At 33.7% G+C, this 27293-nt stretch overlaps 1 protein-coding gene across 1 annotated transcript in view; it reads right to left on the bottom strand.

Annotated features, from left to right (window-relative positions):
• Nucleotides 1–8288: 8288 nt before the first annotated feature.
• The window catches only part of LOC145687954 (patched domain-containing protein 3-like), a 317349-nt gene continuing 298344 nt past the window's right edge, over nucleotides 8289–27293 (bottom strand). Inside the window, exons 16-18 of the mRNA XM_081761553.1 lie at nucleotides 26218–26339; nucleotides 22503–22683; nucleotides 8289–17823 (exon numbers count right to left, since the gene is read on the bottom strand). Of these exons, the coding sequence (XP_081617679.1) occupies nucleotides 17648–17823; nucleotides 22503–22683; nucleotides 26218–26339 (479 nt within the window). The 3' untranslated portion in view covers nucleotides 8289–17647. The remainder of the gene's footprint in view (nucleotides 17824–22502; nucleotides 22684–26217; nucleotides 26340–27293) is intronic.

The following is a 27293-nucleotide window of genomic DNA, read 5'->3' as shown; positions in this document are numbered from 1 at the left end:
ATCTGATTTTAGTTTTTCTGCATCAGGGATAGTTTTGGAGTAATCAGCACGTAATATTTGTGTTTGTAAAGCATTACTGTATATTGTTGACACTATATAGTACATAGAATTGTAGGTATGCGAAACAGCTGTCGACCGTACATAATGGTTTACTTTTTTCTTTTGTACTGAGTGTCTCTCTTGCCTCTAATGATACATCAGCAATAGTCTGCCAGCATGGTGGGCATCCACTTCCCTTCATAGCGTTTTTCAATGGTGGATATATCTTTATGAAATCTTTCTTCGTGTTCATCCGAAATGTCACAGCAATTACTGGGGAAGTAATCCAGATGTGAGTCTATGATATGCACCTTCAAGGACATTTTGCACCCTAAATCCTGATAAGCTACAAGCATTTCATCCACCATCTCCTTGTATTTAGGGTCCCGTCTTCTCCCAAGGAAGTTTTGGGTTACTTTCGTAAAACTCATCCATGCGCGCTTTTCTTTCTCTGTGAGACATGCCTCAAAACCTCTATCTTTCTTCAGTTCTCGTATCTGCGGACCTACAAACACGCCGTCTCTTATTTTTGCAGCTGACACTCGAGGAAATGTGTCAGCAAGATATGCAAAAGCTGGCCCATTGGGATCCATTGCCTTCACAAGCTTGTTAATAAGTCCAAGTTTTATATGTAGGGGTGGAACAAGAACATTTCTAGGATCTAAAGACTGTTCCGTTGCACATTCTTTTCCCCAACTGTCCAATTGCGTTTAGACCACTCCCTTTTCACATAGTGGGAAGTTCTTTCCCGACTATCCCATTCACACTAAAAGCATGCATACTTCGTGTAACCTTGTTGCATCCCTAATAATAATGCTATTACCTTGAAGTCACAACACAACTTCCACTTATGTTCACTGTACTTAATTAAGGTCAATATCTGAAAATTTCATAACTCTCTTTGGTAAAAGTGACATATGCAACTGGGATTGAAGGCAGTTTATTCCCGATATGCAGCAATACACCTTTTAAGCTATTCTTCGAAGCATCCAAAAATAATCTCCATTCACCAGGTTCGTATGTTATGTGCAAAGCTGTCATTAATCCATGAACAACATTGCAGAATGTCACGGAACTATCACTGGCAAAATGAGACACAAAAGCACGTTCTCTGTTCCTGAAGGTTATGTTGGTTGTTTTGTGGTTATATTCATGTAACCTGGAGCCTAACAATTCTGCTTTCTGTTTACTGAGTCCTAAGTCTCGCACTAAATAATTTAAATCATCCTGATGTAATACACGTGGCGTGGGCGTACTCGTGCTTTGATACGGGGGATCCGGAGAAGATGTAAGTTCTGTAGTGCTACTTTCTTCACTATCACTCATCTCTTCTATATCTGTGGGCCTTGAAGGAACTAGTAAAGCTTCAGAATGTGCCACAGGTCGTCTTGCTGACGGCAGATCCGGATAAACAATATGTTTCTTTGATTTGCTGTTCGTGAATCCCTGAATTTTGGTTAAGCAGAAATAACAGTCTGTCAAATGGTCCCTTGGTTCCCTCCAAACCATCGGTACAGCAAATAATGAAACATTTTTTTCTTGCCACCACTTAATTAGTTTACAATAACATGTAGCACAACACATATTAGGTGACTACTTCTTATCAAAATCACCAGCTCCGACGCCAAAGTACTGCTTATATGCTCTCTTCATGATGGGTGTAATTTTCTTCCTGTTCCTCACGAAGGTGAACTCGCCACAAACATAACAGAAGTTGTTAGCTGCGTACTTACAGCCGCGAGTGCGAGGCATTTTTACTTCGCTTAAACACAAACAAAATGAATCCACAGCATTCAGTTATATATAGTAAGTAGTACTAACGCCCGATAAAATAGCAGATTCACACGCTCAGTTTAACCCACAAACTACTCCCAACATCACATTGCAACAACAAAACACTGTCGGGCAAGTTTTGCCAACCTCAGAAAAATGAAAGCTGTCAATGTTGCAAGGTCTTACTTTCCAAATTCCCTTTTGTCACCATATACTGTTTGGCATGTATATGAATATATGTAGTACATGAATGCTTGAATTACTCGTAAACTATCCCTGACGGATCAAATCGGATGTCTCATTTGAACCTCTATGTCATTCCTTTCATAGTACAAAATTTCATTTCAGAAATACAACCCTTGTAAAACAGTGTTACTGAAGATATCGTGATTTGTGGACGGTACATTGATCAAGGTAAAGACTTTGAAAGGTTCCAAAAGGTAAGATAATTTCTTCTTCTAATAATGTGTCAACATTTTCTGCCGTGATGGAATTTACAATTTTCGTATTAACATATCTTGTCGCTAGTTCTATGGCCACTAAAATATACTTAATTTTGTCTTCTTTAACTGAAAATGGCAACGGCGTCAAATTGCCAAGAGTGCGAAATAACTTCCACTGGATGGTATAATAACTGGGATTGTTTTCTCCAAGAGTTATTTAAGATTCCGACAATCTGGACATACCTTGATTTTATGTGCCAAAAAGCTTCATATTAGGCATGTAATATTTTCTTAACACCATGTGGCATGTTTTTGTGAAGCCAAAATGTGTTGCCGTGGGGTGTTCATGTATTAGCCCAAACCAGGGAATGGCAAGTGATTAGAGAATACAAAGTTAATGAAGTATGACTACTTCGGAATGTTTCTATGTTCTATATAGTAGGTTGTCTTTTAAAGGAAAGAAGCGGACTGACGAAGTATTGATGTTTTCGATCAGTGATTTATTTGTGTATTTTGTAGAAGGGGAGAATTTTTATAAAGGATTACTACTAAAACGTGAAGTTGAATTATTGTACTTTATAACAGATTATATAGCCTATGAAAGGGGTATTTTCCCTAGGAAGACTGAACTAAGAGACAAGGAAGTCAAAACTTAGAAGGGGGGGAAATTCCCAGGCTTCCCTGGCTACAAATAAATCCCTGTTTTCGATGGTTCATTTCTTTTAAGACGTAGATGATGTCGGTGTAATTTTCATCCTTTCGTTGTTCTTGTGCTAGATTTCTTAGCGGGAAATTGTGTTCATTTTTAAGAATGGAGTCCTTTAATGTGTTGTATTGAAAGGCGTGGAAACCTTCACTTTCTTCGTTATTGATGTCTTCTTTTTCCTCTTCTTTCTGTATTTGGTTCCGTTGTTCCAAATGGCTAATAATATCGCCTGGATTAATCTTTTTAAGTAATAAACTTCAAATTAGTAATCTGTGAGGAACACTTTGTAGAGTTTATATTTTCCAATTTTGTTCGGTTGGGAACGTAAAGGTGACAAATACTTTGCATCTATTAATAATTTGAACTTTAGGTTTGATAGGAAGTAGCGGAATTTTAGTAACACATCGATAAGAGCAAATAATTCCTTCTGTCAAATAGACCCGTCTTTCACTCTTGGTTAGTCTTCTGCTACAATAAAAGAATACTTTTTTTAAATCCCAGATCGTGGGTCATAGCATGCCAAAAGTCCTTCCCCATGTATACTACTTTCATTTGAATACGCTCTTATTTTCAATCTGTCATCAAAATGATGGACAGAGGGGGCAGATAAAATATCTGCTTCTAGTTACTCAAAGAGTTGGTCGTGTTGTTTTCCCATTTGAATTTAGTATCTTTTATTAGAAGTAGCTGAAATGGCTATATCTGATGGTAGTCTGAGATAAGAGCATAAACCAATGAAACTTTTTTTTTTTTTTTAAATAATGTCTTAGTAGTAGGACATTTGAAGTTCCTGGTTTTCTTTATAATTTTCGGCGAAATACTGACTTTTTCTCCGGAAACAAGAAATCCTAAAACATCCAATTTTTTGTAAAGTAGATCTGCCTTCTTTGGAGATACTCGAAAGTCATGTTTTCGAAATTACAGGAATAATCATTCCAAGTCTGAGAGTTGTTAATTAAGTGACTGAGATCATTGGCGAAAATTATTATCCTTTTAGGTAAGTTGTCCAAAATTAGCCTGGTAGCAATAGAAAGAGCTTGAGAGCTGGTCCAGTAGCCCATGGTACAGCGTAAGAAATGATGCGATTTCCTGTTGTGGTTCACTTTAACTGTGGTCTACTTTCTGCTCTTAGGATGCAATAAGATTTGGAAATAACTTTGAGAAATATCCAGGGCGAAATAGGGTTTTTCCCTTTTAATGCTTGTGAGACGTCCTTTGTGGATTGAAAGGGAAAGCTAAAGCATTTTGTATAAGCGTCACATTTTGCAAATTTAATACGATGCGAAATTCAGTCGAATTTGGCTTTATTACAATAAGAAGTGGAGGTGAAAATGTGCTATCATCCGTAGGTTTGGTAATTTTAGACTGCAATAATTGTTGAATTTGTTTATCCACTTGTGCTCTCACCCTAATGAAATGGGAGGTGTTCCGCCGTGAAAGCTGGCAACCTTATCTATTCTAATAGTGTGTGCGTATTCTCTAAATTAGCCGATGGCTTCAGATGCGTAAGAGAATACGTCTCTGTATTTATAAAGTAAGTTATGGAAGACAGTTTTCACAGATGGGCTCAGATTTGAGTTAATGTTAAAAAATGGATGTTAGCTTTTTGTGTATTTTTAGTCTCACAACTTTTTTGCGTCCTATGTATTTTTAGTTTCGTCATTTGTTTCATGTTCATTAATATGGAAAATAACTTCTTCGGGATGTGGCTCCAGGACCATAACTGGTATGTTTCTACAAAAAGTAAGAAAAAATGAAATCAAATCTTTAAGTTTAACGTCCCACGGTTATGCCGGTTAGGCTAAAGGAGACGGTGATTATGAGAGATGAGTGAAATGGTGGAATGAAGAAAGTGGGAGGAAACGGGAGAACCCCGAGAAAACCCACGAGCACGATGTTTGTCCACCACAAAGTCCAAAAAAGTAAGAATTTGGATTTGAATTAAGAAGAAATCATTATCTGGTACTTTTAACGGCATTGCCTCCAAAACGAAGCGATTGTAATATAGACATGTAGTAGAATGCTGAATCATCTTTTGTTTTCTTCCTCATCGTTATAGGAAAGAAAAAGTGTGACCTTGGCAGTATGATTATTTTGCGGTCTGTGATGAAATGTGCTCTGCCATGTTCTTGTAGTTAACTCTTTTTTTGCTTCCGTTGGTCATGTTGCTTTCCGAGGAGTTTTGTATAGAGAAATTGTATTGTTTCCCAAATCTATTTTCGTTTGCAAACGAGATAGTAGATCTCTCCTGAAAAGAAATGTATGCAGAATCAATAACTCTGAAATAATGTGGAAAAGTTGTCTCTAATTGTAAACTTAATGAAAACAATCAGACGTACACTGATGAGGATCTTGGCTAGAAGATCGAAACGTCACGTGCAAATGTGTTTTTATTAAATAAGTACAGTCTTGCTCAGCAGTGTGTTTATTTTTCTGATTTTATTTGCAGGACGTATGACTATGATTGTGTGTTAGTTAATAATTTTGTTGGAAATCCCTCGTATGCTTGTTCTAAATGGGATAAACTTGCAATTAGGAGGAAGATCTTTGCGACTCCAGAGTGAGATAAAAGATCCGGTATCGATGATGACTGGTAGTGAATTTTAATTGACCTTTATAAAGTAGTAATTTGTTGACCGAAGACGTCAAGGCGGTATATTGGCTTCTCTCGCAGGTTGAGTCGTGGTATCCCAGTAGATTGGTTTGACTATCTGTGGATGGATCTTCATTCCTCGGTTGTTTATCCAGTGTGGCCCGCGGTGGGTTAGCAAACCCGCCAAGGTTACACCTGGGGTCGGCCTTATGCGTTTTTTCTCCTTGCTTATTGTCCCAGCAAGGCACCATGACCTTGCTTAGAGCAGATCGCGCAGATTGATATTCCTTTTTCGAAAGTTTTTCTTATCACTGCCATTCTTGTTATTTATATTTATTATTATTACTTATAGTTTTATTATTATTTCTAAAATTACTCCCATTTCTTTCTTGATTCCTGCTTGTCCTATCGTCTGTTTTGTTGGTGTCTCATGGCGTTTTGTGCAACCATCAACGAAAGTTGGGCCATCTGATTAGCTATTCTGGTGATATCACAAGGATTGACTGTTGAGATGGAGGGTTTTGGGTGGTAGTTTAGACTAAATATTGGAACGCTTGTTGTAAGTCAGAGATTGAGTGAAGCAGGGGCGAATCCAGGACGAACTTCTGGGGAGGACTGTAATACTGCTACTTAGAACTATTTTTAAGAGCTCCAAACTCGGGGATGGGTTTTATTTATATATAAAATTAAAAAAAAAACTTTCCTCTTCTGGGGGGGGGGGGGGCAATTGCTCCCCCTGGATCCGCCACTGGACTGAAGAGGGTAATATTCTGCATCGGTGGTGCAGGTTTAAGCTATGGCAACTGTAAAGATAAATTCGTAACTTGGGGTGCCTGCACAGAGGAAATCTGTGCTTGCACGGACGAAATAGATTGTCAAATTGGAACAATAGATTGATGCGGTTACAAAGGAATTACCACTAGATAGTTTCGTTTAAGCGTGGTGATTGTGTTCTGGAAGATTTGCTGTAAAAGGAATATATAGCTTGAGATAGCTCCACATAATCCCGTTTTCTCATCAGGTCTTGCGCAGCCTCTGAAGATTGGAGACGAGTTAGTAGGCCTGGACTGTTTGGAATGGTTCCAAGGCAATTTTCTGCAAGAAATAGTCCTAAGGTCTCAGTGACGGGAAACTAATTTTTCGAATTTCGGTAGCTTCCAGCGTAAGTTTTTGAATCGCTCGTAACTTTCTTAAAAATAAGCGTCAATCGACTCGTTCTTTCCATGTTGAATCTGAAATAACTCAAGTTTGACCTTATATGCTGGATTTTTTTGCCTACTTAATGAAATTAATTATTGTTTTAGCTATGCGCTGTCCAATTGGTTTTGCTCTTTCAATTGAAGTACTAGATCTAAAGCTACCTATTGAAGATACATCGGTAATACCACCTCCTCCTAGGCAGTCCATGATTGCAATGTAGCCAGATGGTCAACGAACATGGAAAAGTGATCGGGTTCTTCAGTTATGTGGCCAGAATATCTTGTTAAATGCGGCATGTTAAACGAAATCTTGAGTTCTGACTCTGTCATGTTCTCTGTATTGTCTCTATTCTCGCAATGCGAAGTATTCTTTCTTGTATGAGTAATTGGCATAAAATATTTACCTGACTTAATGCATAACTTTATTAAGCCAAAAAATGCACCCGATAAATGTTCAAAGTCCTGTTTTCAGTCATTAAAAAGAGCGTCCCGTTGGAAGATTACTTTTCAACCGACACGATCACAATGTGATATTCGGTAGAGTAACGGTACACGGGTTCCCCCCCCCCTCACTTTTTTCTTTTATTATTACGAAAGAACTTATACAGTTTATATACAAGATTACAAGTAAATAATTTCTCTAATAGTTCTTTCCTCTGTAAGTTGAACTTCCTTGCCACAGCAACTCGGAGGTTTTAAGGTTTGTTGGTTAAGAACGACTGCCTGTTGCAGCTGGGTCTAAAGAAATCTATGCCCAATACAGCTCAGAGGTAGGGTAGTATTTCCTGCCCATTGCAACTTTGAGAGATAGGTAGGATGTGACCAATTGATAACTTATGTCTTCTGCCTCGAGGTGTTAGTTTTTATAGCCTGTCTTTGGAGGCGGACCCTGTGGAGGACTTGAAGGGGTCCTCTTCGTATTTCTTCATGTTTTCTCGGTGACGGCATCTGTCTGCTGTTTCTAGGTGCTTGTTCTGAAACACGTGGGTTTGCTTTTTAATATGAGAGGACATTGCAATATAAAGAACAAAAAAAAAAAAAAAAAAAAAAAAAAAAGAATATATATATATATATAATATATATATATATATATCGTGTCGGCTCTTGACTGACTGGCTACAGTGCATGATACTAGATTCGATGTGATATTTGTCTCGAAGCCAAACCTGAGTAGTGCTTTATCCCATTCTAATCAGGGAGGTTCCATCTAACATAACCCTTGTGCTGAAAAGGGATGTTCAATTAAACAATCTGTAAAAAACACCTTTATAGAGGGAGAACATGTTTAAGTCGCTTTGACCCTTTCTGATACATTACAATACGTTAGTCATGTTCTGTACAGCACTTTATTTCACTGGTTAACTCAACACATACCAAAATGTGCCATACAACGTTATTAGCAGGAATCCTTCAAATATCGTAAATATTAATAATGCCTTAAGCAGAACATTATACATGAAAAACAGCTGCTAGTGAGTTCTCATATATTACGCTTATGTGAACAAGCAGGAATGAAATAGAGAAAAACAAAACAGTTGAGAGGAATGGTAAGAGTTTATTGCTGCTAATAGTGGACAGCATTAAAGGCAGGTCACTTTTTCATATTTTGTATTTTTGGAAAATACACGAGTATTTTACATGCAACCTGTACATAGAGTATATTGACAGAATAATGAGTCACTCAAGAACACCGTACCATGAATAATAAATAATCATTGAAAAAATCTCGTGTGGTCCCAATTAATATAAACTTGCTCTTATTTCTAAGAGAAATTACATATTGATACCTGCTTGATATATGTATATATATATATAGTCTGAATATTTTGATTTTTACCAACATTAATACCACAAACATAACCTCTTGCTTAAAAAAAAAAAAAAAAAAAAAAAATATATACACTCACTACTTTCTTTGAGTATTTATCATTCCACTAAAATATGCCTTTCGTACATTACCCATACGGTGGTATTCAATTGTTGTTGTGTAACAAATATTCTATTAATATTAAACGGCTTACACGCTGCATAATTACCTAGCACCAACTGCAAATAAATTTCCTTTAAGAGTATTCCAATTAAAATTTTACTTTAAAAATAAAATACACGAAAAAATTAAAATCTGAAGTATATACATATCACTGTTTCGTCCTCCTGCAAATCGGTAGCAGGCAAAACAAATATTTGCCCCAAAAATAATTATACCAAGTGGCTTTATTTCCAGCGTTCCAATAGCACAGGGAATGGCAAAACGTAAACAAAGTAGCTTTCATTCTACTCTGTGTATCATGGATACAGACTTTCGAATATAGTGGGGCTTTGGCTGTTCCCGAGATCTATCATGTTCTGCAAATCGAGATCGTGGTAAGATTTTACAAATTAGAAATAATAAAGTGTTTTGATTTTGTCATTTATAATTGCTGTGCTCTGTTTACTAGTGCTGAAATGTTACGTTCAAAAAAATTATTTTATGAAGCAAAAAAATATTAATTAACCCGGGTGTCAAAAAGAATAGGAGACTGCAAGCGAAGGGAATCCCTTTACAAATAAATAAATAAATAAATAAATAAATAAATAAATATTGAGAATTTTAAGCGCTACGGGAAACAATTTAGGCTTACATAGCACAGTTTCTCGTTTGGATGATGCAAACGAACATACTGTTCTCAGGCTATCGCGAAGCCCCAACATATGTGGGTTTCATCTGTAGAATTAATTTGGAAACATGTATACAGATTAATTGCCAAACAGATCTGGAGCACTTTACATAATTTTAGTTTATCACTTTAAAAATTGAGTGACCTGGAACATTTAGGAAGCTATTAAAAATCCTACAGGGGAACATTTAAAAAAGCATGGGATCATACTGACAAACAAAAAATTTTTAATGAAAGTAAATCATGAAACATATGAGTGATTCAATCGAAACGGAAGACACTCCGAATAGAATGATGGACGATTAGTTTTATTATTTACTTACAACAGTCTCTTTTATATTTAAGAAACTTATACATGGGTACCCTTACCTCACCCCCTTTTTTTTCCTAACGTTCACCGGTTTCGAAAACTGCCTTGTTGGAACAACTTCTCTGGTCACGAAGACACAGCGGAGGCACCAAAATGAGACTGTTAGGCCTCGTGGAGGACAAAACTTCAAAATTATTACAAACTACAGTGCTCTAAGATTTCTTACATATTGTTTGCGGCAAAGTATGTGAATATAATATTATGACTCACAACACGATCATATATTTCTACACATAATATGTGGAAAACTTATTAGTCCGCTTTAGAACACTTTCTAAAAGTTAATATAAGAGTTATTCTCCAGATTTTAATTTTATCTTTGCTGTAATTATTTTGAACTTAGAAAATGAGAAAAGAAAACGCACAAATCTTACTTGGAATGACTCTTAAGAGAGAATCTTGGTAACTAATGTATTTGGACTACCTTTCATGAAAGAAACTACCACTTTGCCCTACAAAGCAAAAATTGAGCATATACACAAACTTACTTAAAACTCATTCGCTCAACGCATACAAATTTCAAGTTTGTTTCTTTTTCTATCATTAACTTATATTTCACGGGTTAGTAATGTTGTATAAAAAATATACCGAAAAAAAAAAGTAATCCAAAGACTATAACCGTATATACTGATATATATGCAGATTTTGCCCTTTTTAAACTCTTACGTAATTCAAATTGAGTACCACTGATACAGGAAAAGTATACATTTTCGGCGGTGAGAAAATTGGAAGCTTCTACATCTAGTGAAATTCAAGAGGCCAGCACAGTAGAGTTTTTTTCTACAGAAACAACAATAACTGCCAATCAGACGGTAAGAGCAAGAGTAAGTTAGCTGCCAGCTATACAAGTAGATCTCTTAACGTTACCAGCTGCAAGAAACGAAAATGTAAATTGAACTTTCGAATACAAAGAATTTTATAGTTCCTCGCTTATAGACAGAAGTTTTTTTTTATTTTTTTATTTTAGTATGATACTAAAACCCACACTTAAACAAATTTTTATTCCCCTCCTTTAACTGGAAACTATTATTTTCACGTTTCCAGAATGACCAAACATTCAACCTGGACATATTTTACTTTTTAACCCTGCGATCTGCAAAATAAAGCTCTACATTTAAAGATATTTTTAAACAAATAAACAAACTTTAATCACTTCTGCCCGATTACTTTAACAACACAAAATGAATAAATATATTGTATAAATAAGACAAATACAATAGCTAATCAGCTTTAAGCATTTCAAATGTTAAGACTTTACAAGTATATGTTGAATAAAAGTAACGAACATTTTATCGATAATTATAGAATCAATCTGTAAATGCATGGAAAATACAAATAAAAGACAAATGATATCGGGGTATTATTCTAGTTTAGAGATTTTTTTCTTTCTTTAAGAGCTGATATACATTTCTCCCGAAGTCCTACGTTTTAATATCGGTGTCTCCTATTTGAAGAGTATGCAACTCATCACTACAATTCATAAGAATATTATAGATGCTAAATTTTTTTTTGTGTGTAGAACATGTTTTGTCAACACACAGTTTGAGTAGAGTATATTTTCGAAATAGTTTATGAACTCAAAATGTTACTAAGTCCTACTTCACGTGGTGCTTTCTCAACTAAATTTGAATTTCTCGTCTTTATCTAAAAAATATTTACTTTTGAAATTCTGTCCTTACGAGTTAATAGCTACAAATTAATATAGGTATAAAACAAAATTCATAGCGAGGAACTATATAAACTATCAGAAAACTGAATTTACAAATTTCAACTTTTATACAAGAAAATATAACTTGATATCCGATATTAAACATATTTCGCTCAAAAAAGTTGGTACAAGCTTTGTTTTTGCAAAGAAAAATATGACCAAACCACATTCATATGGTATGAATTCCAACAAGTGTTGTTGGACCATGGAAAGAGAAAAATATAATAAATTAGATTTAAATTAGCACTTAGAATTAACAGGAATACAAAAACAAACCTCAGTGCTAACTCTAAAAACACGATTCCTTAATTGATAAACTAGTTTTAATATTAGTTACTATCACATTTGATTATGATAAATAATTTCAGATTCAGACTTCAAATAATGAACGAATAAACAAACAAAACTATATAACATTTTGTTTTTTTGCTTGCTTTGGTTGTGCAGGTTCCACAATGATGTATCTCATTCTCCAACCTTAATCCTTAAAGAATCTCAGTATCACAGCAAACATTTATTAAAACTTCCATATCATACCTCAAGCATCATCTTAGAAATGTACTCAATAACTGGGTGGGCCATGATCGGAAAGTAATTTCAAATTTGGTGATGCATTAAAAATTACGATCTGAAACAATACTAACGAAATATTGATGACATCACTATCAAACAAATTTTAAAAGATTACTAAGATTGATCCTTTTTTTTTTTTTTTTTTTTTTTTAATATCTTTTCGAAATCTGACGAGTTTTATATAGGTCGAAAGAAAGTCATCAGTCCGAAAGATTACCCACAATTTTTTGTCATCCTTACTAAACCAAATAAAAGTTTGACACTGACAGCATGAGATTGAATTATCTCGTTATGCCTCGAATTGTTTGCAGGCAGAAAATATGAACTCAAAAATGCACTATAGTTCATGATTCTTTTTTTTTTCCCTATCAAGTATATTTTGGGTGTGTGTATGTGTACGTCTTGTTGCATATTTGCACACAACAACTGTAGTTTACTTTTGAAACTTTCCATTAGAATTTTCCTCAGCGAAATAAATTAGGCTCAAAACTGAACTAATTTAAAAAGTAATGTTCTCTATGCTTAAATTCCAGAATACTTACACAAATTTATCTATATTGGTATAATATATTGCATCTAAAACTGCATTTTTCGAGTGGACTGTATAATCGAATTATCCTTTTAACTACTTCGTTTTATCAGAAACAACGGTAATTTTCATTTATTCGTTTTTAACAAATTGTTTTACAACACAAATAAACCAGGGAAATCCAAATTTATTAGTAAACTATGTCTTTTCATTACAGCGAACTAAACTGAAACCAACTTTGAAAGAAAACTTGATAAGGAATGCCAAAAATAATTAAATGTTCACTTTTAAGAGAAAGATAGTATGTTTCAGATCTCATGTATATCCACACCTGTCTACGACCACTTAAATTTGCCAGGCATCAGAAAACCAATGGTAGACATGAACGTATATATATATATTAGTGGTAACCATCTTAGATTTACGGAGTATGGAAGCACAGCAGCAATATTTTTGATAACACTAAAATAAAACACACTACACAACTATCTTTATTAACATATGGCCCAACCGGAAATATCTATAAAGCACGTGAAATTTCATAATGTGCCTTTCTTAAGGATCGAAAAAAAAATAAAATAGGAAAGCATTTTCTGTTTGTTTGAAGTAACAGTACTGTCTTTGCATAGCACAAATGATTTGCACACACTCACTAAATACACTCCATTATCACCAATAAAAATCCACATATCAAAGGCAGTATTGAAACTTCCCTTTTTTTTATATATATAAAGTAACAATACTTCACTTTTTTTTTCACTCAACAAAGTAGATAATATTTATATGTATATATACAGACTACATGTAATCTTGCTAAGACAATAAAGCTAATACAATTCTACAATAATAAAAATAATATCTAAGTGACATAGGCGAAAAATTTATGGAACATGCAATACTGATAACTACTAGTTATGTCATGTAAACACAACAACGATAGTAAACACAGCCTCTTCATGAATCAAATGGCACAAAGGTGAAAAACAGTGCGTTGTCATTTCATTCACCATGAATACTGTTCTTCACTTATAATGCTATACACAATGTATATAACTACAATGTGTGCTAGGATAATGTTGGCCTGTTTGCACACTGTAAGTATAAAGCTATGTTTGTAAATACAATGCACAGGGCACGTTTTGTTGTGCTCAAAGCAGTTACAAAAAATGTACTTTTTTTTTTTTTTTTTTTTTTTTTTTTTGAGTGGATGATAAATTTTGAGAATATAAACGTGACTAACAAATAATGCAATTTTGACTTTCTTCCTTGAAACATATATTCCAAACTTAACCAACTGTTCCTTTTTGAGCTCTATACGCACTTTCCTATATATCACTAGAGGTGGCTCTACGAGAAAGCAGCGAAGCTTTGAGTTTTGCCTCACTCCCTGTAATTTGTGTTTTGATCAATTCTCGTTCCAGATTTTGTTCCAGGAAACCTTTGGCGTCTCCCTTCCCACCCAAAAGTTCATTTCGTGACCCCAGTACTGCTTATTTCAAACCTAACGTTTTTAATATGTACAATGAATTGTGATACCCTGCTTAGCACAATCAAGAATACACAGGAGAGTTACACCAGTTAAAAGTCTCTCCCTGAGACGTACTTTTAACAACGTAATATTTAATGTAGGGAATGGAAGCACAATACGTATTTAATAGTAACTTACTTCATAATTTCTTACGATTTTGTCTATACGGATTTCAAGGAAGTGGAAAGCTTTCGAAATAGAGTAATTTCATGCTTTTTTAAAAAAAGAAGTTCATTTAAGTTTTTTTTAAAAAAGTATTTAAACTAACAATAATTCGCATTAAAAATATTACAACACCTCCACGCGCACATTCACATACACATACATTCATACAAATCCAGATCTAAAGATAACGTATACTTCCAATGTGAACATAACAGCATAGATGACACAACATGTACGTATTAAGAGTTATAATTTCGAGTGGTTGATATTTACAACTCATAATTAATACATCAAGAAGCATCCCAGCAGATATATCTTTTTAGAAGAATAATTATATATTATAATACTAACTACATAATAATAACTACAAACCTATTGATAGCTACTCTAACAACAGAATAGCTACTAAATGATTACTGTCCTTAGTAAACTAATTACGGATAATGAGAGAATTTCTCTGTTTTAATTTATTAAAAAAGAAAAAAAAGGAAAAGAGATTACACAGGCCAGTTTAAGAAAACAATTATGTATCTAACAAACCAATTCGATCTACTTAAACATTGGTTTCTTCAAGAAGTTCTGAAGATAGATACATGCAACTAATATTCCAGAAAAAAATGCGTTTCTCTCATTCAAGATTTAACAATAGACTACCATATTAAGAATAAAGTCATGCAAACTAAAACGCTGTAAAGCAACGAAAATAGAGAAATTTAAGAAACTAAAAGTTATCATCAGACTAACATAGCTGCATTTGTTCACAACCAAGTCAAATTTAGCATTTACTAAAGCAACTAAGGAAAATATTAGCTAAGTTCTGAATATGTAGTTGAAGATAATTTTGATATCAATAATTATTATTTACCTTTGTTTCAGTTTTTTCACACTTCACACAAAACTCAAACTACACATCAATAAAGTACAACTTAAAGGAAGTTGGGTTTATGTACTCAACAAACAAACAGGTCCCGCCTTGTTGTTCAGCTACAAAGTTTACCGGTCATAAGCTAAACAACACAAAGCAGCACAATACCTTGGATAGGACTGCAATGGGATTAATTCCTTCCCCCTCCACTTTTTGTATAAAATGGAGTTCCATTAACAACAAGTATACTCAAAATGTATGTTGAAGTAATGAAACGAGGAAAACAATGTACAGTCATGTACAAAATGATTGTCGCATATCTATAACTGTCTTGTTGTGGGAATATAATTTGATAATGAATTTGCAGGGTACTTTTAATACTGTTACTATGTGTATAATCGGTAAATTTATATTTGTGGTAAATTTCATAGGAAAAAAATATAAATACGAAAATCAGAATGAGTAAAACAAAATGTTGCTAAATGACCAAAAAAAGATTTTTTCGTTATATTGTTCTTATTTACTGCTCTTTTGACATTAAATTTACCACATACATATCTTTGCCGATTATACACATACTAACATGTAAGAAATCGTTATCAAATTATGTTCATACAACAACATGCTTATAGACATGAAACAATCATTTTGGACATGACTGTACATCAGTAGATATCATCATTTAATTTAAGTTGATGTGTGTACAATAAGAACTGAAGAGAATTGCAGGAGGCAGGGATGAGTATGAGGCTCAGAGGTATTATTAGATCGTAACCCTTTGAAAAAACTTGAAAACCACTCGAAACAACAAAATTTTAAAATTACATTCTCTAACAGAAAAGAAGTACTATTTTGAGGAAAAGAAAATTATAATTAACACAAGTTGAGGATATTTTCCGTAAATAAACACCACTTGACACTAGAATATAGGACAAATAACTTAGAATCACTTTAGATACTTCGCAATTTACGTTACAGCTGTTTGTTCTTTGGTTTCTCGAGCGATAGATTTCTAATTCATAATAGTAATAATTACAATAATAATAATAAAATTCTAATGAGGAAACCAACATTAAAAGTAAAATAAATATATCTTAAAGTACAAATTAAAGAATTTAACTATTTACACAATCATCTAGAATGTGAACTTTCACATTGAATAAAGGAATAAATACAACTCAACACTCAGGACTCGAAAACTATAAATTACTTTGACTCAACAGTCTTTCAGGAACTTGAAATAAAAAGAAAGAATAAAGCTAAGCTAGTCTAACACAGCTACAAAGCTTAGGATTCAATTTTTCTTCAATTGATTTGTTAACATTAGAGTAGCCTTGAGCAAGAAAAAATCGACACGAAGTTGGTTCGTATCTGACTCTGTGATCTGGTACTACATAAATAATACATGTATACACATACACACACACGCACGCACATACACACAGAGACATACACTACGAATTAATCTCTTAGTAGTAAAAGTGAAAATCTTTTCAACAAATTCTGCATATGCCGAGCTTCTTTTAACCTCTACTATATGACAACGTAGAGAAATTCTAAACCATCACTCCATGCCCTGAGTTGCAACTAGAATATAATAAAATAGTAATTCTGAAAATCTTTTCTTAAAAGCTTATTTCAATACAATTACTTGATTTTTTTTTTCAATCTTTAAAAAAAAAGTTACCATTTGCAATAAAACTCTACATGTGAATTATTTCTGAGGATGTGCCGCAAACAGTTTTGAATCTCACTATAGTAAATGACTAACGCATTTTATTTTATTTTTTTTTTATCACATAAGATAACTAAACACCTTTAATGCACTATCCTTTTTCCACAGAGATACACTCCGTGATCACGTTAAGTCCTCATTCCTAAAACGTATTCCCCATGATTTAGGTCTGTAGCCATTATCTTCTCACGAGCAACTATCACAAAAAGCAAAGCTGTTTGGAATGTCATACATTTCCTATACAAAATGCAATTTCAAATTTATACACTTCAGTATGTACATGTGTATATACCGGCCCTGTTTACAGGAATTCTTCTGACAATCTAACACTGAATTTCTACGCACAAGTACCTGTTTTCAGTCATGTGCTAAAACAATGATAAAATAGGATCACACTGGCGGAAAGACATCCCGAAACAAAGTCACATAATTGTAATTTATTACAAAGTTCTAACTTGTGTCACTTGCTATGCAAGTGATATCACTGTACGTAATTAATATCTTAATCGTGTGTTTAAATAGATGGCAAATTACTAGTTTGTCAAATTGTATGACAAACACGTATAGATTCACACAATCACTTGGATTTATATTTGGTGAATGCAAGAGAGAATAAATAAATAAAAAAAATAGCTTTATATGCTATTTGAGCTTTCTTGAACTGTTTCTCCGGACCAATAGCATCCACAGATTCACCTCCTCATTATCACAAACCAATAAAGCTTGGAATTAAAACCAAGGGCTGCTGTGCCGCCTCCACGTAACTAAGAGACATTGAGTTTGATTTCCTCCATGAGGGGCTTGGCAGCGGGTTCAGCCTCACTCTTACACTTAATATCACATCGATTGTTCACTTCTGGACAATCTTCTTTACAGCCTTCCAGGGATTGCTCGCCATGCTCTGGAGAACTGTTGCTGTCGTAGGCACCGTTGCAAGATTCTATAAAGAAAGAGCGTTATTTTGATATGTATAATCTGTCAAGAGTCACAGTCATATCTAAAATCATATAATATGTAAGTATATACTATTAAAAGTTGCTGACTACAGAATCGACTTCGGAAATTTTAAGTTTATTGTGAAAAATATATTGATTTTGATTATGTACAAAAAATATTTCTCATATCGTTTAAGTGGAAAAGCTACATTTTACACAATATTATTTGCAGGTTCTGCAACAAGCTACCTAACCAATATTTAAACACAAGTCAGGAAGGTGTTACAGAACACTTGTTATCAATCACTGAAGAATATCTTAAGTAATGATTTAAAATGAATAATCAGACAAAAGTATCAAATAAAAATACTATGCATTCCAATAGTAACTTGCAACAGTCTTATAAATTATTATTACGTAAAACCTGAGCTAACGAAACATTTGGCATGATCACTGAAGACGACCATTTTGAATTTTAAACAGCTGTAATGAAATGAAAAACAGGACTAGACAAACTATCAACTCAGATTACAAAAGCACTAGAAGACGCAAAGACGGTATTGCATAATGCTAATCAAGGACAGACAAAATATCTGATGACTAGAAGAGAGTATTATCATCTATTCCAAAGACGAGAGCTGCACAAAACGGCGATGACCATAAAACGTTACGACTACGGATATATGCTTCCAACATACTGTGCCGAATAACTCATTTAAGATCGAAGCATCCTCCCAGAGAAGCAATTTGGGTTCCGAAGAGGAAAAGGGAATAGAATGAGACTATTTCTAAGTTTAACACTGTACAAGAGCAACACAGATCACAAGAGAACATTAACACTGAAAAGTGTAAGATTATTAAATTATTATCACTTTTATTCATTTATATATTAATAATAAAGCCTTTTTTTAATTAGCAAGAAACTAATAATAGTAAAAGGGAATTGGCCCTTGGTTCTCAAAGTGGGGTCCGCGGGATCTAGCCAGGTGGTCCGTGACGCCTAAAAATTGAAATGTTGTATATATATATATAAAAAAAAAGAACTCATAGCTGTTATGCAAGATGTATTTTTTTTAGTTACTAAAAAGAAAATAATTAGAAATTAAATCTACATTTCTAAATTTAAATGTTTTCCTACTTTACTAAATTTGTACCCTGTAAGTATCAAGAGTTGTCTAAAAAGGCATTACAATATTTGATGCCTTTCCCTACCATTTACTTATATGAGCAGACCTTTTCTGCTCTTTGCAGTATTAAAACCCTGAAGTGAAATAGTCTTAATGTGGAATCGGACCGAAGATTGATAGTGAAGAACTAATTCCAGATTTCAATACAATTATGAAAAAACAGAAATAATTTCATTTCTCATATTAGTGACCCCACATTGTTCATCAAGTGGATTTCCTTTTAAAAATTTTTTAAAAAGACATTGATTTTCAGTCTTGAAATTTACTGCATTTTCAACTGAAATTTCGTTTACTAGGAAACATCATGTATCTTTAGAATAAATTACTTATTGTATTATTTTTCTTTATCTTTTTCTCGTCAGTAGTAATTGTAATTAGTATATTTTTTAATACCATGTAAAATTTCAGATAGCATTGCAAGGGAGTCTGCAGATCACTTTCCGAATGAACAGGGGGTTCGTGTTATCAGAAAGTTTGATGTGTTGGCGACTCAGTACCAGAAGACGATGAAAGATATAATCAGTGAATTGCTCGTCTAAACGAACAACTAGAGGGAAGATGTAGAATGCGAAACAAGGACGAAACGAAAGTCAGGAAACGTAAAAAGGTAATGACGAGACTAATAAAATGTACACTTAAAAGAGTTGAGTTGATTTTGAGTTTAACGTCCCGTTCAGCAGCGAGGCTATATGAGACGTGGACCTACTGATTAACGTGGAATCCGAACCACATGAGCTCCCGCCGGGAATCGAACCCGGGCCTCCCACGCCAAAGGCGCGTACGCTAACCGCTTAGCCACGGACGAGCTCACACTTAAAAGAGAAGACAACTGCAAGTAGATGTAAAACTTTTCCGTACTTGCGAAGCTGGATTACTTCAGACGGAAGATGTGCCAGACATGCACAAGCGAAACAAGCTCATTACAATAACAAAAGGGACTCAATTGATAGAGTGGGTGAATCGCAGCAGTCGGGAAGAAGAGAAGACTGATTCACAAAACAAAAATTAGCAAAGAAATATGAGTCTGGTGGTAGTAGTGTTTCTTCCAGTTATAATTTTAGGGGGCTTTTCCCTTCGGAGTTGGACAATCGCCCTCCTGGAGATAAGAAAAATTAAATTGCTATCCAGTCCAGCCCTTTCACATTTTGATCTTGCCCCCTCGGACAAACCTTTATTCTGCAAGAATATTAAAAATTTGAACGCAGGGGCAAAATTGACGCCGCGCCTCTACCATAGTATTACTAAGGTTAAAATGAAAGTATACCAACGGACAAAAGCATCCATCGCAAATAAAGTAAGATGATTAAGGTCACCATGTTGACCTTCAACCAAACTGTTACGTGAGAAAAAAAAATACATGAATAAAATTATTAAATAAATATGGTTTGTTTTTATTTGCAACATGCTTAAAATTTAAACGCTTTCTATATCATGATTTCCAGATTTTACAATTACTAATAACGAAAGTGATTAGTGTTTTTATTATTATTATTAACTAACTAAAGGTTCAATGCCGCGTTCACAAAACTCTCCATTGACTTCTATCCTTAGCCAATTCGATCCAGTTTCTACTTTGTATTCCTATTTATCTATCTATTAATTATTATTATTATTATTATTATTATTATTATTATTATTATTAATAATAATAATAATAATAATAATAATAATAATAATATTTTATTTTATTTATTTATTTTATTTATTGTAGATGATAAAGAGCACAGCCAAGGCCAAAATGGTCATATATACAATAATATACAATATTACGAGAAAATACAAACAAAACAAAAGAAATTAAAAATACATCAAGTTATCAGGACCAAATACAAGAAATGTAAATAAAAATTTTACACAAGTTTGATACAAACTAAATTATAAAATAAAATTACAACAAAACCTTGATTCAATAACTATTAAATTAAACAGGATGTATTATTCAGACTTAAATATATTGAACGTAATAAAATAAACAAATTAGAAAAGATTTATAATAATACACATGGACAAATATAAACAATGTAGATAAAAGAAAAACAATGAAAATTCAATAGACAATATATCAAACCACGGTGAATTTTGTATATTTATTAAATAAAACATTCCAAATATTGTTTTTTGAGTGTTGTAAAATTCGGATCAAAGAAATCAATTTTAAGAGATTTTTTATTTATATTGTCAACACTAGTAAATAGTGGAGAACCAACCAATTGATTATTACATAATATGGAACGGTAAACCCTAGACTTATACAGGGGAACTTTGATATATAAATATTCAATTAAATTCATTTCACTCTAGTATGTATTATATCATGAATAAATTTGATTTGCCTTAAATTTCGCCGAACTTCAAGAACTAGTAAATCCAGTTTAGCAACAATCTCCCTATTAGTCATATCGTATAATTTAAATTTATATTTTAACCAAGCCAAGAATTATTATTATTATTATTATTATTATTATTATTATTATTTGTCTAATATTTGCCAATGATAAGTTTTCGACGAAATTATTTTAAGAATGATGTCGTGTGTATTTTCAAAAGAGTTGTAGGTATTTTCAGGTGCACTACACGTTTAGTTTCTAAACTAACATTTTTTTAATCATCTGGATCAAAAGATCCAATATATTTCAATAAAAAATTTTCTTGTAGGCCTTATATATGGAGAACTAACTATAGTGTAGCCAAACCCAAAGTATCACTCCATTAGGATGGATGTGCTTATTCCATAAAAAATACGAAACTCGATTTAGGATCCGTTCAAAAATTTTTGGCCCCTGATCCAAAAATGCACCAAAAGATCCAATATATTTCAATCAAAAAAGTTCTTGTAGGCTTTATATCTGAAGAACTACACACAGTATAGCTAAACCCAAACTATCACTTAACTCAGTAAGACGTACTTATTCCGAAGAAAATACGAAAACTCGATTTAAGGGCCGTCCAAAATTTTGTGCCCCTGATCCAAAAACTAATTATTGGCCAAGATCGCAATCTTTAAATCCATTTTTGGTTTTCCTAAAATTCTTGTTTTACATTTAAATCAAATTACGATTGTCTTAAGGTAACAAAAAAATCTTAGTTACAACATAAATAACATTGTGTTCAGACAGTGAGTTTTTTTACGTCATTTGACTTTAACTGTGCATCATCTTACTTTCTTTTATTTCAAATATCTGCAGAACATTCAATGATTATGTTTATTACAGCTGAGAAATATGATATATTTTTTGGATGCACAAAACGTGTCAACTATTCACCATTTTGAGTCTTAATACATACTAAGCTTTTAGACTGCAGTGCTCTCCAAATTTTGATTTTCATTTTTCAGTTACTTTGAGAAAAGAAGAACAGAGTGCAAATATTATTGAAATGACTTACTAAGACTCTCAATGAATTTAAAGAAAGAAAAAAGAACTATATGTAAGAAGTTCGTTGCATTTTTGTATTTCTTCGTCCATTTGAATAAAAGTAATACATTAACTGTTACTTACCAGTAGTTTTTATGTCTACTGAGGGTTGAAAGTAACCATTACAATTGGTCATAGGAACTGTATAGAGTTTATCATTCCAAGACTCGGGATGGTTTGAAGACTGCGGGCCCAACCAACTCAAAATCACAGGTAAGAAGATAAGGCCGTGGAATAGGCCATAAACCACCACACTGAAAAACAACTGGCACAAAAAAGAAAGAAAAAAAATGTTAAATTGAGATTTTTCAAAATAAATGTTAATCATTCTCTTAAATGTTTCGAGCATATGAAAGGATTGAGAACCAGAGTGAATCAACATCACCTCTACGAGAACGGAGAAAACCACGGCTGGAATGCATCTCGATATAGTAAAAATTTGGTGCTTTAAAATTATGGATCAGCTTATCCACAGGAATGAACATGAAGATCAGAGTCTTTTTAAGACGACAGGCATTCAAGCACAATAATATAAGCCAATTTCATTCCTAAACTATTTTAACCCACTCTGGGTCTCAAATTGCCGTAAAAATACAATTTCAAATAAATGATACTTGGATTAATAATTCCTGCATTATACTCAAATATTTTTCGATATATGTAAATAATTTCAATTTCATGTACACAATCCGCGAAATAATAATAATAATAAAAATATCTTTACACATATATTAAATATTTACTACACAACTATGTAAATTGATTTGCAATTTTATGATTATTTGGAATTCATATTAACAGTTTTTTCTTCTTTTTTACAGATTGTTCATTCAACGTTTTTTTTTTTTTTTTATATAAGTATGCTAAGTCAAAGGGGATGAGTATGTTATTATCTACGAAGCCAAGTGAATGTAACCTACATTAATTGACATTTACAATTTAATTACTCAAAATGGTGGAATATCTATGAAGTTTCATTTCACTTTATTTATTTGTTGAGTTCCTTTCATCTTATTGTCTATATGATAATACAGGGTATGAACATGTCAAATAACATATCCTTTAAAAAAAAAAAAAAAAAAAAAAAAAAAAAAAAAAAAAAAAAAAAAAAAAAAAAAACAACTGCACGACGACAGGAATAAAAAAAGATAAAGAAAACATTAAGGAAAGTATACATTTGGTTGAATTCTAAGATATAGCAACACACAACAATTTGATTTACTTAAATTTTCTTAAATCTAACGTCATGTACTGTACTATTTTACAGTAGTGGTCGCCAAACTTCTGAAGCTTCTGAGCTACCGTACCATTTTAAAATACTACTGTGAGGTACCAACCAAAGAACTACCAACTTTTTTTTTTTAAATGTTAAATTTGTTTATTGCCTATAAACTTACATTTCTAGTAAATATGAAATCAAACTATCCAAGTTAGCAAATGTCTAATATACACACGAGAAACATAAATATGAAATCAAACTATCCAAGTTAGCAAATGTCTAATATACACACGAGAAACATAACGTGCACAAACCCACGCGTATACAATAAACTGTGAGATGAGGCTGACAATGGGAGAAACAATCAATTGTTGTTCTCAGCGCCTCCTGTCGTTAACATCAGCTCATTGGAGGAATCAAGGTTAGGCAACGGGAGCGTTAACACGATCCACCGAAAATGTCCCCGTACGACGGTTTGGCGATCACTGCTCTAAAGTATAAAAGGTACAACATAATATATATATATATTTCGAATTACTTTCCTATGATCTCTCACTAGTTGCTGCGCTCGAACTTATAGCCTGCTGTGTGCTACATGTTAAATTTGTGCTTAATTAGAAGCTCTAATTGTTTACATTTATCATTTTCTTTTAGTTTGTTTATCAATCAACATACGGTTACACAAATATTAGTGGCCAGATCTAAATATGGTTACGACCCTTGACTTGATAATAAGATAGCAAAACACGTTTGTGCTCAGTGTCATCACTATCTATTTTGAATTAAATAAATTAAAACAATACAATTTAAATTGCAATTCGTCATAATATGTTACTGTAGAAATGCACACACATTAATTATCAAATTTAAATATGGTTATGGGCTACGTCATAAGTTATTTTGAAGTAACGAAATTGAAACAATTAATTTTTTTTTAAAGTTGCAACTAAATCTTAACGATAAATTGCCACCATCAGTGTCTCAGCCACCATCAGCGCCTCTTACTAAAGATTCCGATGAAATGCAAGAAGTTGTTATTATGCTATCACGTGCTATCATCTGCCAAATCATTTGCAACAAAAGCTTACTGATTTGGGAGACATTACTAGGTGGACATCGCAAGTTTGGACGCCATGTGATGCTACTTCACTTACTGAATTTCCTTGTCTAACTGCAAATGATTTATACGAAATAACATTAGGTATCTACCAAATCGAGAATGCTCAGGCCTACGCCTCTGAACACATAAAAAGTGATGGCAGCTTCGCCTTATTTTATGGTGCAGTTACTCCCAACATTTTTAAGGTTTAAAATACAATCCCGACATGTGCAATCCTTACGTTACGTTCTTTTTGTAGAATCTGATGACACCCAGGCTGGGTCAAAATCCATTACTGTTTGGTATTGTAAGTGCCCAAGTGGAGCAAGGGTTCTTGGTTGTTTTCCCATATCGCCTCTGTTTCATGGTACTTGGCAATAGGCAGGCACACCTCATTTACTTTTCCTGCTGCCCACTTAAATAATCTTTTCGTTGGCACCAAAGACTTGTGAGTTTGACAGCACCGAGTCGGTATGAAGTGTTCCACATCTTTGCAGTTAGTGTCAATTTGTTATTCATGTGTCATAAGGATTATACAATGTTTTCCTTTTTTTACGTTTGGTTTGAGTTCGATTAGTCGGTTGTGTATGACAAGACCTCAAAGAAAATACTAATTTTAGTTGGTGTAGACTATATGCTTTTTTTTGGAGTCAGTGTAATTTTGTTTCATCCATGTGTCATATGGATTATGAAATGTTCTCGCTTTTTTTCATTTGGTTTGCTGTCAATTAGTCATATTTTATATGTACGACCAGAACCTGAAGAAAATATTGATTTTAATTTTTCCGTTACGCATCTCCATGGATAACAATGCTCCATTGCATACTTTTTTGTCCGGCACAGTAGTTGGAAACTGTAAAAGTCTCCATCGTGGTTTTTAACTATTATTTGCCGATGTTTATGCTTTACACGCTGTGCAAATTTCAGATCCCTAGCCTGAACCTAAGATACCTAAAAAAAAAAAAAATCCATTTGTCACATGTAGTCTCCCATATACTCCATTATAAAATATTTTGATATTTTGCCCCTGTTTGCCGTGTCAATTACTTTACTTCGAAACTATATTTTTTCATGATGTGTCAGCCTTATACCTTCCTGATACCACCAGAGTTTTGCAAAAAATTAGACACTTCAATTTTGAGCTCCTTGTGTCACGGGGTCCTTTTCCAATTGCACAGTACTACGGGCTCTCCACTGGTAAGGCGCCCAGTGTTAAATGAAAAAGCAACATTACCAGATAAGAAGACTGTTTTCTTGAACTCTCACTATACCAAGGCAGACAGATGGATATTGCTGTTCTATAAGAATTCCGAGCCTTATGCAAAGCATAGTTTGGAACTAGAGGAAACTTAAATGCTACAATCTACATATTTTGAAGTTCTAATTAAATACATTTAATTTATCTTCCAATCCAGTTACGAGGGTTACACATATAGTTACTATCATAAACGAACTATATACACATCGTTCCACATTCTTACCTTAAAAAATGTCGAGAAAATATAAGAGTCACTGTTTCCAAGCATCACAAATGCTAAGAAAGTGCTTAGGCCTCCGTTCAGAACCGCTGGGCCGATCAAGACTAGAGTTTCCAGTGCTCTCTCTGAAGAAAGAAAAAAAAATACATACCTTCCAACTAATCAAAGAAAGTAAAAGCTTAAAATTATGAATAAGATATGGTCTTAGTAATACAGAAGTTTACTTATTCTAAGACAACTCCCAGAAAATGAACGTGAGCATCAAAGTTAAAGGAAAAACATAACTGATATTATGAAAAGAAAAAAGGAGGGAATTTGTTTCCTTCCTCCCGCCAAAAAAGAATAGTTACATTGTTTCAAAGACCTTGTTGTTAATTTTGCTTCATGATTATTGGTAAAATTAACCCAACTTTAAAGCTAATTCGTTTAATATTTAGCAGTATTCTCTTGGAGTTAGTAAGAAGTTACACTCCAAGGAGAAGCCCTGGTATTTGTAATTGTTCTTTATATATACACACATGTATCAGTATGTATCAAATACTGATCACATGTATCAGATATGTATCAGTTTAATGGGAACATCTGGGAGTTGGAAACACGTCAGGTGTCTGGGTTAACAACGGTCAGGTGTTGATTGCAGCGCTAGGCTGTTTCTGGCGGTGGTGTGTTAGAGCAAACTCCATATTACTTGAGAAGCAAAAGAACGCAATGTGCAGTGAACTGAGGGTAAACTGGGCGACATCTCTGATTTCCAAAGACGGCAAAATCTTAATGCTCGGTTATGTAAAATGAAATGAAATCTTTGAGTTTTACGTCCCACGGTTATGCCGGTTAGGCTAAAGGAGACGGTGATGATGAGTAATGAATGAAATGGTGGAATGAAGAAAGTAGGAGGAAACGGGAGAACCCCCGAGAAAACCCACGCACACGGTGTTTGTCCACCACAAAGTTCACTTGGCGGGGGCTGGGATCGAACCCGGGACTAATGCTCGGTTATGTGTCGCAAGCGTAACGAAAGTGGAAAGTGTGTTAGGTGTGTTGCGAGGGAGAGTAGTGTGACGGACCTACGGTGTGATCTA

This window comes from Thermobia domestica, chromosome 6 (genome assembly GCF_964235325.1).
Source record: "Thermobia domestica chromosome 6, izTheDome1.hap1.1, whole genome shotgun sequence".
Taxonomy (NCBI): Eukaryota; Metazoa; Arthropoda; class Insecta; order Zygentoma; family Lepismatidae; genus Thermobia; species Thermobia domestica.
This window is presented reverse-complemented; position numbering and strand designations above follow the sequence as displayed.